Source organism: Equus quagga, chromosome 1, assembly GCF_021613505.1.
Source record: "Equus quagga isolate Etosha38 chromosome 1, UCLA_HA_Equagga_1.0, whole genome shotgun sequence".
NCBI lineage: Eukaryota > Metazoa > Chordata > Mammalia > Perissodactyla > Equidae > Equus > Equus quagga.
Genome location: NC_060267.1, coordinates 33,670,214 through 33,683,844, shown reverse-complemented (window position 1 = coordinate 33,683,844; position 13,631 = coordinate 33,670,214). Strand labels below are relative to the sequence as shown.

Genomic DNA, 13,631 nt, shown 5'->3' with positions numbered 1-13,631 from the left:
TCCAATCTTCAATATATTCTTTATGGCAACCTTCTCTGTGAAATCTATCCTGAAATTCCCCCGGCACAGTTAATTACTGTTTTTTCTACATTTCCTTGGCCCTTGATTTATACACTTACTATATAGAATTATCTTCTATATGTGTATGTAATTAGTAGCGAATAAATGCTCAGCGACCATTTATTGAATTTATATATTTACAGCTACATCCTTCCTCACTGCTGGAAAACCAGTAAAAGTCCAACTTCCACAACAGCCCCCATCTCTCACACACAGTTATTAACCCAACCCCTAACTCTGGCTTACTCACTCTACCTCCTATATCTGATCTCTTCTAATCACCGAGCTTTGTACTTTGGCTTCTGGGACCTTCCTCAGAACCTTCGTGGTTTGATGATCTATTTGCATCAGATTTCTGCAGCTTCCTGACTTTGCCAGCCTCCCAGTTCCTAGGCACTTGTAGTAAGCAATATTTTTCCTGTTGGTCCAGTTGACAGGTTCCACGAGGTCAAGGAGACCAACAGGAAAAATATTGCTTTGTAATGTCTTTAACCTTTCAAAATATTGTTTGTAATGTCTTTAACCTTTCAGAGGTATCAAAGCCGCAGTACTACTAACGTTTATAAACATGAGCAAGGAATCCATTTTGTGACACAAGGTAATCATGCTCATTATTCCAAAGGTTTGGCAATAGTAAACAATAAGATACAGTAATTACGCATCTTGAGAGTTAACAGCAGTGATGCCCATCGTGCACTTTCTTAAAAACTAAAAAATATCTGCCAAAGTGAATGAATGTATGAATGTAAATTACAGACGACAAGCATCGACTGCTCTGCTCACTCCTGCCTGATTAGCTCTGCCAACCAGTATCAAAATGATACCATAGCTAGTAAATGACAGCCAGGTGGATTTCAGAACACGTAAGTCCATATTGACCTACACTTCTTGAACTGCCACCAGCTATTAATAACGTCTCATTTATGACGGTGGGTGGGGTCAATTGTTGCAAACTGAAAATGGAAACTTAATAACTCTATTCTAAGTTTATGATATCGATATGAAAACTTTATTAGTGCCTTCCATGTTTCCTACACTTTTGAATACTTGCTTACACAGAGATCTCTTTAATAAGCCTTCTACATAATTTTTAAAAAGAAACCTTTTCTTGAATGATAGCTTCTATTATAATAATCCTTTCTCTAAAACCCCACTGCTCTGCACTGATTGTTTTCATGACCCAAACAAAACTAATCTTATTAATTACAAAAGAAAATTTACATATAGTTCTGGTCCAAAATCAAGACAACTTTCAAAGATGTGCATCTCAATTTCTTATAGATTACTCCTCATATCTCATCTTTTAGTATATACTTTTATAGTTTATATCACTCTATTCTGCTTCATTGTTCTAGGAAACGATTATGAAAATGGTCTGATATAGAAAGTAAACATATCTTTTCACAGTTGGTCTCTTTCAAGAAATAAGAGATGGTTACCTCAATCTGTGCAGTGTGGTTGGCATAATACTTTAAGGCTTCATCTCCATCATCTGGATCGGATCCTGGTTTGAGCATCTGCTGTAATAGTTTGTTGTGGCGGGCCAGCTGGAGGGGAAAAAAGATTTTGAGTCTTTTTTTCTCCTTTATTGGAGACAAACTTTGAAATTACTTAGTCCACTCTTACACACAGCTTCACAGTTCTCAAGTTAACACAATTAATTACATTGCAGAAAAGCATGTCTATTTCAAAGGCATAAATAATGCAATCACAAGGATCAGCTATTACTACGTCAATCTGACATTGTTATTTGGCAATCTATATGTTCTTAGCATGAGAAGATGGAGTCTCTCATGGACTGAAGACTGAGTCCAGAGTAGATGCTCAAATTAATATTTGTGGATTAAATTTATATATTCAACAAATGTATAATTACACCCGGAAGAAGAAAAGCCCCCAGTGACATATAATTGATATTCCCTATGTAAATTTAAACTGCACGTGCATATAAAACAACTTGATCAACAATGTGATAGTTCAGTGGGTAGCGGTATCAATATAAATGGTAGCTTCTTATATGCACATAAATAGGTATCTGCATTTCAAAAGAGTTTCTTTTATGGCATCTAATCAAAGCTCTACATTAGCAGTTTGTATTAAAGTCTTATACTTCTCCATATTCATATGTCAAAATGGACGCTTTATGGGTACAGATCTCAGTTTTATTGTAACTGAAACTGGGCATTTAAAAAACAAAAATTTCACCAAAATTATCTTAAACTGCTGTTAGTAAAAGGAATCTTTCTCTCTCATTTGAATGTCGATGGCATTTGTTGGCTAGTTCTCTCACTTTGTAGATAACTAATATATATTGCCTTCAATGTTTCTTTTATGGTTGTCTTAATTCCCGAAACTTTGTAATGTCTTTAACCTTTCAGATATTCTATTTATGCCTTAAGTTCCCCCAGGGCTTCTGGTAACAAAGAATCTCCATATAATCCTTTTACTGCTAGCACAGCTCCCGTCTCTTACTCTGTGCCAGGTACTATCCTAAACACTTACGTACATGATCTCATTTGATCCTACTAAGAAATCCTGGGTTACGCATTCTTATTATCCTCATTTTACAGTTAGGGAAACTGAGGCACAGAACATTTAAAGGATTTGTTCATGATAACATAGCTAGAAAATGACAGAGCCAGTACTGAACTCAAGCAGTAGGTTCCAGAGTCAGGATTCTTATCAACATTACGAGCAATAAGTAAGTCTTTGTATTATTCGAGAGATGTTAATTCAAATTGTGATTATAAAGAATGGAGATAATTTTAAACAATAATCCAGAACCTATAAAACCAAATAAGCATTATCTTTGGCAGTGATAATTTGGTAAATTAAATATTCATTCCAGTGATGCTGCTCTAGAGGGAATCATTTTCGAAACTATGATTTTAGAACCGGCTTTTGCTCAAAAAATAAATATAAATCACTCAAAAAAGCCATTTCCGTTTTATATTTACATTTTATTTTTGACTAAATGTGAATTTTACAGATTTTTATTACAAATTGTAGTCATGAAACTTGTATCTTGTAGCTGTTTCTAAATCTTTAAACATGTTTCAAAGGATAAAATCATTGTAATCTTTTAGACACTTCAGCATATGTTTTAAGAAGTGGCTGGTTCTTGAAGGTAAAATTGGCATGATTTGTTTACAGATTGGATCCGAGACACGAGAAAAACAGAGAAGTTAGGGTTGACTCCAGAATTATTGACCTGAGCACCTGAAAGTTTAAAAATGGCATTTACTCAAGAAAAAATGCAGAAGCAGCACATTTAGGGGGAGAAAATAAGGACTTTGGTTTTGGACACTTGAAGCTTTAGATATCACCCAAAAGGAGACGACGAGCAGGCTGTTGAAGATGTTTGTCAGGAGTTCTGGGTAGAGGCGGGGGCTAGAGCTAAACATTTAGGGACTGTGAGTATATGGCTGATATTTAAAACCATGAGCTTTAGTGAGATCACCTTTTGAGCTTAGACAGAAAAAAGAGATTCAATGAATTCCAATAGGGTTTAGGAAGATGAGAGGCATCAGCAAAGAAGACTGAGAAAGTTGGACCAGGGAGGTAGGACAAAACCAGTGAGACCAGGTATCCTAGCAACCAAACGAAGAAAGAACTTCAGGATGGAGGGAGTGATCATCTGCGTCAAATGTTGCTGACAGTCAAATGAGGACTGGGTCACTGGGTTCAGCAATGTGGAAGTCACTGGTAACCTTAAAAGCAGCAGTTTCAGGCAGTGGTGGACAACAAAGCCTAATTGTAGTGAGTTTATATAAGAATGGGAGGAGAAGAAGTCTAAGCAATGAGTATAGGCAACTCTTGATGAGTATTGCTGTAAGGGGGAGCCAAGAAATAGGGATAGGGTAAAAGGGAGGGTTTGGGATTCTGTTTTTAATTTTTCTTTTTTTTTTTTTTTGAGGAAGATTAGCCCTGAGCTAACATCTGCCACCAATCCACCTCTATTCTTGCTGAGGAAGACTGGCCCTGAGCTAACATCCGTGCCCATCTTCCTCTACTTTATATGTGGGATGCCTACCACAGCATGGCTTGATGTGCGTTGTGTAGGTCCGCACCCAGGATCCGAACCGGTGAACCCCAGGCTGCTGAAGCAGAACATGCAAACTTAACCCTTGCACCACTGGGCTGGCCCCAGGGGAGGGTTTTTAAAGATGGGAATCCTAATATCATGTTGAGAGAGATGAAATATTTGCTAGAGCAAAGTCCTGATTAGGTGAGAATGGAATGATCTAGTATGTGTCAGCGGACAGGTTTGCCTTAGAAACAAATTCACCCATTGTGACAGCAGGGAATACGAGCACAGGTTCAGGAGGGCGGGCAGTTTTGATGGTGGCAATACGGAGAAGTTCTTCTCTAATTTCTTTTATTTTCTCGGCAGAGTAGGAAGCTAACAAGGAGGATGAGAGAGGAGGTATTGGAAATTTGAGGAAGAGAAGATATGAAACAGTCAACTAGGGAAAGTGAATGGACTTGGAAAATGTCACAGGAGTGTCAGGAAGCCCTATGGGTCCTCTTTCTGTCATGGTCAAAGTGAGGCCACTAAGCATGTTTGTATATTTTTCTTCAGCAATGTTCAGCTGTCTGGATCCGGGCATGAAAAAGGCAGAGAGATGTAATTAATGAGATTTGTGGTTTTGCTGGATGAGTCGAATGACACACAAAAAAGAGAGAGGTGGAAATTAAGGGTCTGTGCAAGGAATTTAAATAGAACCATGGAAACTAAAGTGAATAAGGAAGGAAATGAAGCCACAAAGGACAATGAAAAGGTGGTAGGATCAATGAATTGTAGCTTCTAATGTGGTAAAAAATAAGTGTTGGAGTTGAGGTGTTACAAGGAAGAGCTAGTTAGGAAGGGCTAGTCAGAGTAAGATACTTGAAATGGAGCTGATTGACAGAGTGCAAGGAGCAGTGATTAGGAATGACCAGGTTTTAGGTGTGCCCACATGTCATCAGCTAATTGCTCCTCACACCTCCACCATCACCCTGGTCCAAGCCACCATCTTCTCTGACCTGAAATACCGGGATAGACTTTAACTGGCCTCCCTGCTCCACCCTTGTTTTCCAGAGTCTAGATGTAACACAGGAGCCAGAGTCATCCTTTTGGTCAGATCATGCCTCTTTTCTGCTCAAAACTCTCCGATGGCTGCCATCTCATTTAGAGTTAGAGCCAGTCTTCACCATGGTCAATAAGGACTCCAGAATCTGGCCCCGCTACCTTTCTGAACTCCTCTCCCAGGACCCTCCCCGCAGTCACAGCCACACTGGGCTCCTGACTGTTCCTTCAACCTGAGAAGCATGTTTCCACCTCAGGGCTTTCGCCGTTCCTACTCCCTTCGCCTGGGTTCTCTGCCTCTACATACCTGTGTGACTTGCTTCCTCACCTACTTCAGGACTTCTTTCAAATACTGTCTTATCAATAAGCACCCTTTAAAAGATCAACTCACCCACCTCCCCTAACACATCTAACCTCATTTTCTGCTTGTTTGTTTCCATAGCACATACTATGATCTGACACACCATATTTTATAATTGATCTGTTTATTAACTATTTCTTCCCATAAGAGAGTAAGCTAATGTTCTTAGAGGATACAGATTTTCATCTGTTTTGTTCACTGCTAGATTGCCAAGGCTTAGAACGGTGTCTGGCACACAGTAGATACTCAATACGTATTTCTTTAATCTATTGAATGTAAATATTGGAATTCTTTAAATCTTAAATAAAGGATAGCTTTCAAAGGTGAGACATTAATTAAAAAATTCCTTATAAATTTATTTTAAAACTTCTAATTCTTTATAGTCACTTCATAGTGTCAAAAACTACTAAATTTTAAGAAACCAATAATGCTATTTTATTTAATGTAATTAATATATAAATCTATACAAATAATTTTCATTTAGTATATCCTGCTTAATAGAAACATATCAGAACTTCCCTCTTTCCTATGGTCTCAATGAGATGATTTTAGATTTGTCTTGTTTTATTGTAGACAAGTGGCACTCTAAAGACACTTAAAAAAAATTAAATGCCTAGGCCACCCTTTACATGTTCAAACATTTAAAACAATATTTGCATTCATGGTTATATAAGTAATCTATACATACTTGGAAAATTTGAAATACATAATTAAAAAAATAAAAACAAAATAGAAATAATTGCACCATTTTTTCTACCTGGATATCTTTTATATTCTTTGTAACCAAGGTCCCTTCATTTGCTCTCTCTTGTTCTGTGCTCAAACAGTGCCCCGTATATATCTAAATAGTAAAATTTCTTATATCGTATCTTAGTATCTATTGTTTCTCTCCAGTGGGCTGTGACATCCTCATGGAAAAGGGCCTGGTCTTACTCATCTCTGAGTAAGTTATTCTCAGAGCCAAAAACAGAACCTAGTACATCAAATAGATTCAATAAATATTTGCGGAATCAATGGTGAAATGGATTAATTAACGACGTTTACTATGCACTTAAGTGGGCAAGGACTCTCAAATCTCAGTGAGTTATCTCTCTGTTTCCTCAATAAAAGAGAAAGGTTAAAAAAATCAGATTAGATATCAGATGATGGTAGAATTCCCAGTGTTTGCAGAAATAAAATATTTCGATATTGTTTCTTGTTTCCTAGTTATTCATGTACTTATATCCCTTCTGCTATATTATAAACTATTTGGAGAGAGACTGGTGACTCAATAAATGTTGAATTGAACCCTGTGAAGCGAGGATAGCATCCCTATTATACAGACAAAATATAAAAGAAGTAAAGAGTATCTTAACGATTCTTGAAATGCGTGAAAATGACTGGTATCAATATAGAGCTCTCTTGATCCAAATTTACAGTTTTCTAAAAGCATAGTACAAATTCTCATGGACCAATTAACATAGGCCCAACAGTTTTTAAAGATTTAGTCCCCTAGGCTGAATGAGTACTAAGAGGAAGTGCTAAGCTTCTAGAACAATGGTTCTGGAAGCAATAGATTCACTTCAGTGGCCTTTGTTATATGAAATATGTTAACAGCTCAAAGGGGAGACTATCCTTCTCTTCCTTGTTCTGTAGTTAATCCAACTCTCTTGAAAGAGTTCTGATTGAACGGTTCCTTTTAAGAGTAAGCGAACCAATAACTGCTAAAATATTCATGTCTGTCTTAAAATAAATAAATAAAGATACTGGAAAGAGGAAAAAAAAAAGATTTAGTCCACTATATATGTAATTCCATTAAGAATATGTAGAATGGCCACACTGCCAACTAAAGACATCAGTTTTTTCTTAGTGATGGGCTCTCTAGCCACATGTTGTCTACTATTCTCTGCATGTACCCTTTAATATGACATAAATAAAGAAAAACCACCCAAGAATCCAAAAGAGAACAGTATCATTCCTATTACATGTTTTGGAAACCAAAGGTGAAATCACTTGGTAAGTTCTGGACAAGAATAGCACATTTGAGGAGAGCCATCACAGTAAGATATCTAATTTAAATCCTAATTAAAAACTGAAAAACAACTAATGAAGACATTGAAGGACAGCCGTCTTATGATATCCAACTTTACTTGACAGAGACCCTCCCAACAGTACTTGAAATTAGCTGATGTCGCTACACAACACGGTCTGAAAAAGCAACCAACAATCAATATTAGCAACAATGAGCGTCTGAACATGGGCAACATAACTGAATGCTAAAAGGGAATAATGTCATAGGCAGGAAAGCTTTGGGTCCTAGGAATGCTTATATTCCACAACAATCTTTATTAGGTAGTAGCAGCAATTGTTTTATATATGGTGTGGACATGGTGCCTACATTTGTCATACCTACTTAGTAAGTGGTGCCAAAAGAATTTTACCAATAAAGAACACCTATTGGCTCATTATTACAAATAGAAACACTAGCTCTGAGATAATTTATGATCAATCATAGTATTAAAGTTTTAAAACAAAATGCAATGTAATACATAAGCAGATATATGCATATATACTAGTGAGGAAGGAATCAAAAGCCTTGGTGGATAATTAGCTTTATAAAATAATGAAGACATATCTTGCACAGGGAAAGAATGCCAAGAAGGGCTAACGATTCTTTCATTATGTGCTGAAAAGAAAAAAGGAAAATCACACACCTCACTACTAATTGAGACATATTTGTAATTTAGTTAAATACATATTCAATACTAAATAGGATTAAAATGTGTCTATGTATATATAGATAAAATACATACACACACTCATAAGTACAAACCATATACATAAACACATATAATCTGTAGCAGGGTCTTTGACTAACATTGTGCAGTTTTTTAAATCCAAGATTTGGGAGTAAAGATGACAGACGTAGGCTTTTCATTTTTAGTAGCATCCCTTATTAAACCATTTCACATTTATTTTCTTATCATTAGGATTTTAATGTTCATTTCCGTTTGGGTCTAAGTAAGGACAGAGTAAAAAGTCAAGCAATTGCACTTGAATGGTACTCAAAAATAATTATTCTTTGATACTTCTTAGCTGTGAATTTTTTCAGGTGAGCTCCACTTTTATTAATTGGTAAAAATGACACAGCAACTGGCTTTCCAAAGATCACAAAGTGAACTGGAGCCTGGAGTCAGAATAACTGCCTTATCTGTTTAGGTTAATAATTGTATAATGCTTTTACACCAAACATTCTTCCTGTTTGAAGCAGAGAGAAATCAGCAGAAAAGGGTGTTAACTAAGATTTTACCTATTCTAACATGCTTACAATATACTAGCATAAAACTATTGTGGGATTATATAGGGATAACTAAGACTTATTTTCTTCTTTTAAATAACCTACTTTCCAGTTGGAGGAATTAAAACAATTATAGAAATGCAATTAATATGAGCGAAAATAAAGGCAGAGATACACAGACTCACATTTGGTTGGTAGCCAACCAAACTAGAAACCAACTAACTAAAAAAGAAATCATGTAAAGCCAACCAGTTGGAAAAGGAATCATGTAAGAAATCCATCTGATAAAGGTTTTAAAGGATGGATAAAAAGTCTGTAGGTAGAAAGAGGAGAGGATGGCATGAGGAAGCCATTCTGTGAAGAGAGAGGGATCTGCTTTGACAAAGTCATGGAGGATGGGTAGTGAGAGATAGGACTAGAATTTGGAGCCATACTAAATGCCCATATGAAGAGTCTGAATACAGAATACTGTTGAGGGTTGAACTGTTCTCCCTAAAAAGATAAGTTCAAGTCCTAACTTCCAGTATCTGTGAACATGACCTTATTCAGAAATAGGGTTTTTGCAGATGTAATCAAGATGAGGTCATACTGGATTAGGTGGGCCCTAATCCAATGGCTAGTGTCCTTAAAGAAGAGGGAAGTTTGGACACAGACACATACACACAGGGAGAACGCCATATGATGACAAGAGAGATTGGAGTGATGCAAGCCGAGGAACATCAAGGATTGCTGGCAACCACCAGATGATAAGGAGAGGCAGGGAAAGATCCTATCCCAGAGCCTTCAGAGAGAGAATGGCCTCTCCAACACCTTGATTTATGACTTCTAGCCCCCAGAACTGTGAGAGAAGAAACGTCTGCTGTTTTAGGCTATTAGGTTTGCGGTAATTTATGATGGTAGCCCTAGGAAGCTGTCTTAGTCTGTTCAGGCTGCTATAACAAAAAATATCACAGGCTGGGTGGCTTATAAATCACAAAACATTTACTTCTCATATTTCTGGAGGCTGGGAAATCCAAGATGAAGGCATCAGCAGATTTGGTGTCTGGGAAGAGCTCGCTTGCTCATAGACGGATGTCTTCTCACTATAACCTCATTGGAGGAAGGGGCACGTGATCTCTCTCAGACCTCTTTCACGAGGGCACTAATCCTATTCATGAGAGCTCCACCATCATGACCTATCAGCTCCCAAAGGCCCCACCTCCAAACACCATCACATTGGGTGTTAGGATTCAACATACACACTTAGGAGGGATGCAAACATTCCATCTACAGCAGGAGCTAATATAAATACAAACCAGAAAGGAATCTTTCTCTTAATTGTGGCAAGATAAACTGAGATCCTCTTACCCATTCTTCCCCTTCTATTAAGGAAGGAATTTGGGGTTAGAGAGAATCCACTTGGGAATGATGCCATCTGTCCAGAGCTACTCTCAGTACTGTGAGGTCCTTTATAAAGAAAATAACAAAAGAAGAAATAACTGTTCCTCTGGAATATTGATGCCAGAATTATTACTCTGTCAGGAGTAGGGTCAAAGTCATGTTAAGAAGAAGAAAAGGCTTTCTCACATGAGACTGAACTGTGTGGTCTCAGCAAGAAAATATTCACTGTGGCAAGGAGTGTTTGCACTTCGACACTTTAGAAGGAAATCAGCTCCAGGCGTTTCTAGTAGAGAGAAGCACATCATCTCCACTTCAGTCAGCAGAATCCAGGCTGCAGGAAACCTCCATTAATATCCAGCTGAAGTCTGAGGTTACATAGTGAAGGGCTCTTTTCTCAAGGAGGAAATGGTGCTGTTTCCCACAGGAGAGGGATGAGAACATCAGAGAGTTGGGGGGAGGGGTGAGATGGAGGAGAAGAAATGGGGAAGGGTATTATAGATAGGCTATGGGAAGCAGATGAAAGTACTGATTCTCCACCAAACAGCGCAATGGAAAAAGTAACAAATCTCAGTTTTTCCTAAAATGTGAATTCTTGTTCTTTTTTCTCTTTCCTAGACTTCCTTGTTCCCTTGTCAAACACAGTTGTCCATATTGTCTCGAGCAGAATTTGGATTGTAACCAGAATGGAAAGAGAAAGAAATGATGTCCATTTTTCTGGACTTCCAAAATAGGCTCTTGAGAATCCAAAGAGAAACCCCCAAAGAAAGCATGGCCAAGAAGAAAGTATGGCAATTGACAGGAAAGAGAATAGAAGGACCTTCATTCTGAGGAAAACGCTTTAGCAAATGTGGGAAAGAGAAGGCAAGAACTCTTGTGCACCTTGCGAGGCAGCTGTGGAGGACCCATGGACCACCAGCCCAAAGGACCACAGGCCCAAAGGAAAGCACGAAATCTCAAGTCTGTTTTCTCTCATCCCTACCACATACACACAACCATAGGGAAGTAAGGGACTTGTCCCTTCTCTCTCCCTGCAGGTCTGAAGGAGGGACCCTAGAATGCCAGCAGTACCCTACACCATAGTGTCTTTATCCAAGGAGTTTAAAAAACATGTTTTACTTATCTAATATCTAAAATAAATCCTCTATGGTTTTATACATCAGTCTAGTATTTCCATTTATAACAATGGCCAAACTAAGACAAAGGTATGTGCAAAATGACAAGAAATTCACTAAAATTAAAAACCAAAAAACCTCAATTTTCAGATGACCTGGACTCCTATTCATTAGGGCCTGTCTGAAATTACAGTAAAATCAATAAAAGACCTTTAGTGGTTATAATAAATAAATGTTTGGTAGCTCAACCCTTGAAGCAGGGCAAAGTAGGAGAGGAAAAAACCAAAGTAAATGGCCCACAAGAATCAAGGTATTTTTAAACGATTAAGGTAGTAAGTTACCCTTGTACTATGACTTTGACATAAAGCATGACAAAGTGATGTGATAAAGAATCTAGATTTCCTAATGATTGCTTAAATTCAGCCTAATAGAATGGTTCTCAAAATGTGGCTCCTGGGCCAGCTACATCAGCATCACTCACTAGAAATGCAAATTCTTGGGCCCCATCTTGACCTTCAGAAGGACTTTCAGAATCAGAAACTCTGAGGGGGCTGGGTGCAGCCCAGGAAGCTGGCTTAACAAGCCCTCCAGGTGATTTCAATTCTGGTGACATTTGAGAACCGTTGTCCTAATAGATTTTATCACCAGGACCAATTTAGATTCTTGACAGGAAATCCACTTTTTTTTTTAATCTAAAATTAAACATAAAAGAAGCAACTGTTTTTAGAAGAGTTTTTCCCTTCAAAAACCTACGAGGAGAATGTAAACATTTAGATACTCTTAATAATAGCAAATAAGTTACTGAATAAATTTTTTCAAAAAAACTGAAATTGGGATCAAACCTACAAAAGTATTCCATTTAATTTTTAAAAACTGCTCATTTATCACTCAGAGCTTCCAATTTCTCAGCTCACTTTGCTCTTTTAAAAAGATTTCTGGGGGGCTGGCCCTGTGGCCAAGTGGTTACAGATCTGTGTGCTCCACTTTGGTGGCCCAGGTTTGCAGGTTCAGATCCTGGGCCAGGACCCACTCCACTCATCAGCCATGCTGTGGCGGTGTCCCACGTACAAAGTAGGGGAAGACTGGCACAGATGTTAGCTCAGGGCTAATCTTCCTCAAGCCAAAAAAAAGAAGATTGGCAATGGATGTTAGATTTCTGTACTAAAATCCCATTCAAGTAAAACAATTAGTTTATAAGGAGGTTTATATAATTATAATATATAATAAATATATTAGTTTATAAAATTAGTTTATAAGTTTATTTTCATGAAAAGGTAGATAAACAACATTACTTTCTAAAACAAGCTCTTTCCCTACAATTATTTAAGTCAAATTTACTCTTTAGTTCTATTTTTTCAACTAAAGCAGGTCATACTTTCCACCACTTCAATACTTCAGAAGCTATGTATATTACTATTATTAAGAATTTATCATTTTAAGGGGAAATATCTGTCATTTTACATTTTTTCATGCAAAATTTAATGAAATATAATGCTTAATTGCTTTGGATACCAATGTAAGAATATATATCAATATTTTCTGAATGAATAAAACTACATGAAAATAAATTGTATGTAAGTAGGCCATCTTATCTGAAATCAGCATTTCACAAAAATACTCTATATTAATCATTGTTGCAGTGTCCTATTCAAAACAAATAAGATATTTCAGAATGAGAAGCAAGAAAGACGCTAATTCTACATGTTTAGTGGGGTTATCCAAAAGGCAGGTGAACATTAATAAGAAAAAGAAGGCAGCAGCTGATCTTTAGGAAACCCTAAAATGATGTACACTTGGAGTCTCTGCTTTTGTTCTGTAGAACTGACGAAAGACAGACATTTCTTCAGACACTATTTCTTTTTGATATAAATAAACACAAGTCTTTGAAATTTCTAGGTCTCACTATTCCCATAAAAGAAGTAATGTATTTCTGCAGACCCAGAGATGAGAGGATAATACTACTTTAGTAGCTTCCTCAAGCATCTAGAAATAAATTTGCTCACTATTTACCATCATGTCCCCTCCCTAGCGATTTTTCAAATGTGATTTGGGTAACACTAGCAGAACAGAAGGATTCTTCTCCGCGATAATTAAAATAATGATATGTGAGCGTGAATTATTATTTATTTGATTTAGTGTATCTCCCTCACTTAGAACTGAAGTCCTGGGAAGACAGGAATTTTGTTTTGTTCACTGTTGTGTGTCATGCATCTACAACAGTGGCCAGCACAGAAAACCTCCTTAATAAATATTTATGGAATGGATGGATGGATAGACGGCATAGAGCATTTTTGCTTGTTCAAATTTTAATGGTAAATGTGTTTAATTTTCCAAAAGACACTGATTTTTACAAAATGTTGAATTACAATTTGT

The 13,631-nt window shown here is 37.1% G+C and overlaps 1 protein-coding gene across 2 annotated transcripts in view; it reads right to left on the bottom strand.

The window, feature by feature from the left end:
- The window catches only part of ITPR2 (inositol 1,4,5-trisphosphate receptor type 2), a 467,499-nt gene that overhangs the window by 102,318 nt on the left and 351,550 nt on the right, over positions 1-13,631 (bottom strand). For both annotated transcript variants that reach the window (XM_046685544.1, XM_046685537.1), the window contains exon 46: positions 1,500-1,607. In XM_046685544.1, coding sequence (XP_046541500.1) covers positions 1,500-1,607 — 108 coding nt within the window. The remainder of the gene's footprint in view (positions 1-1,499; positions 1,608-13,631) is intronic.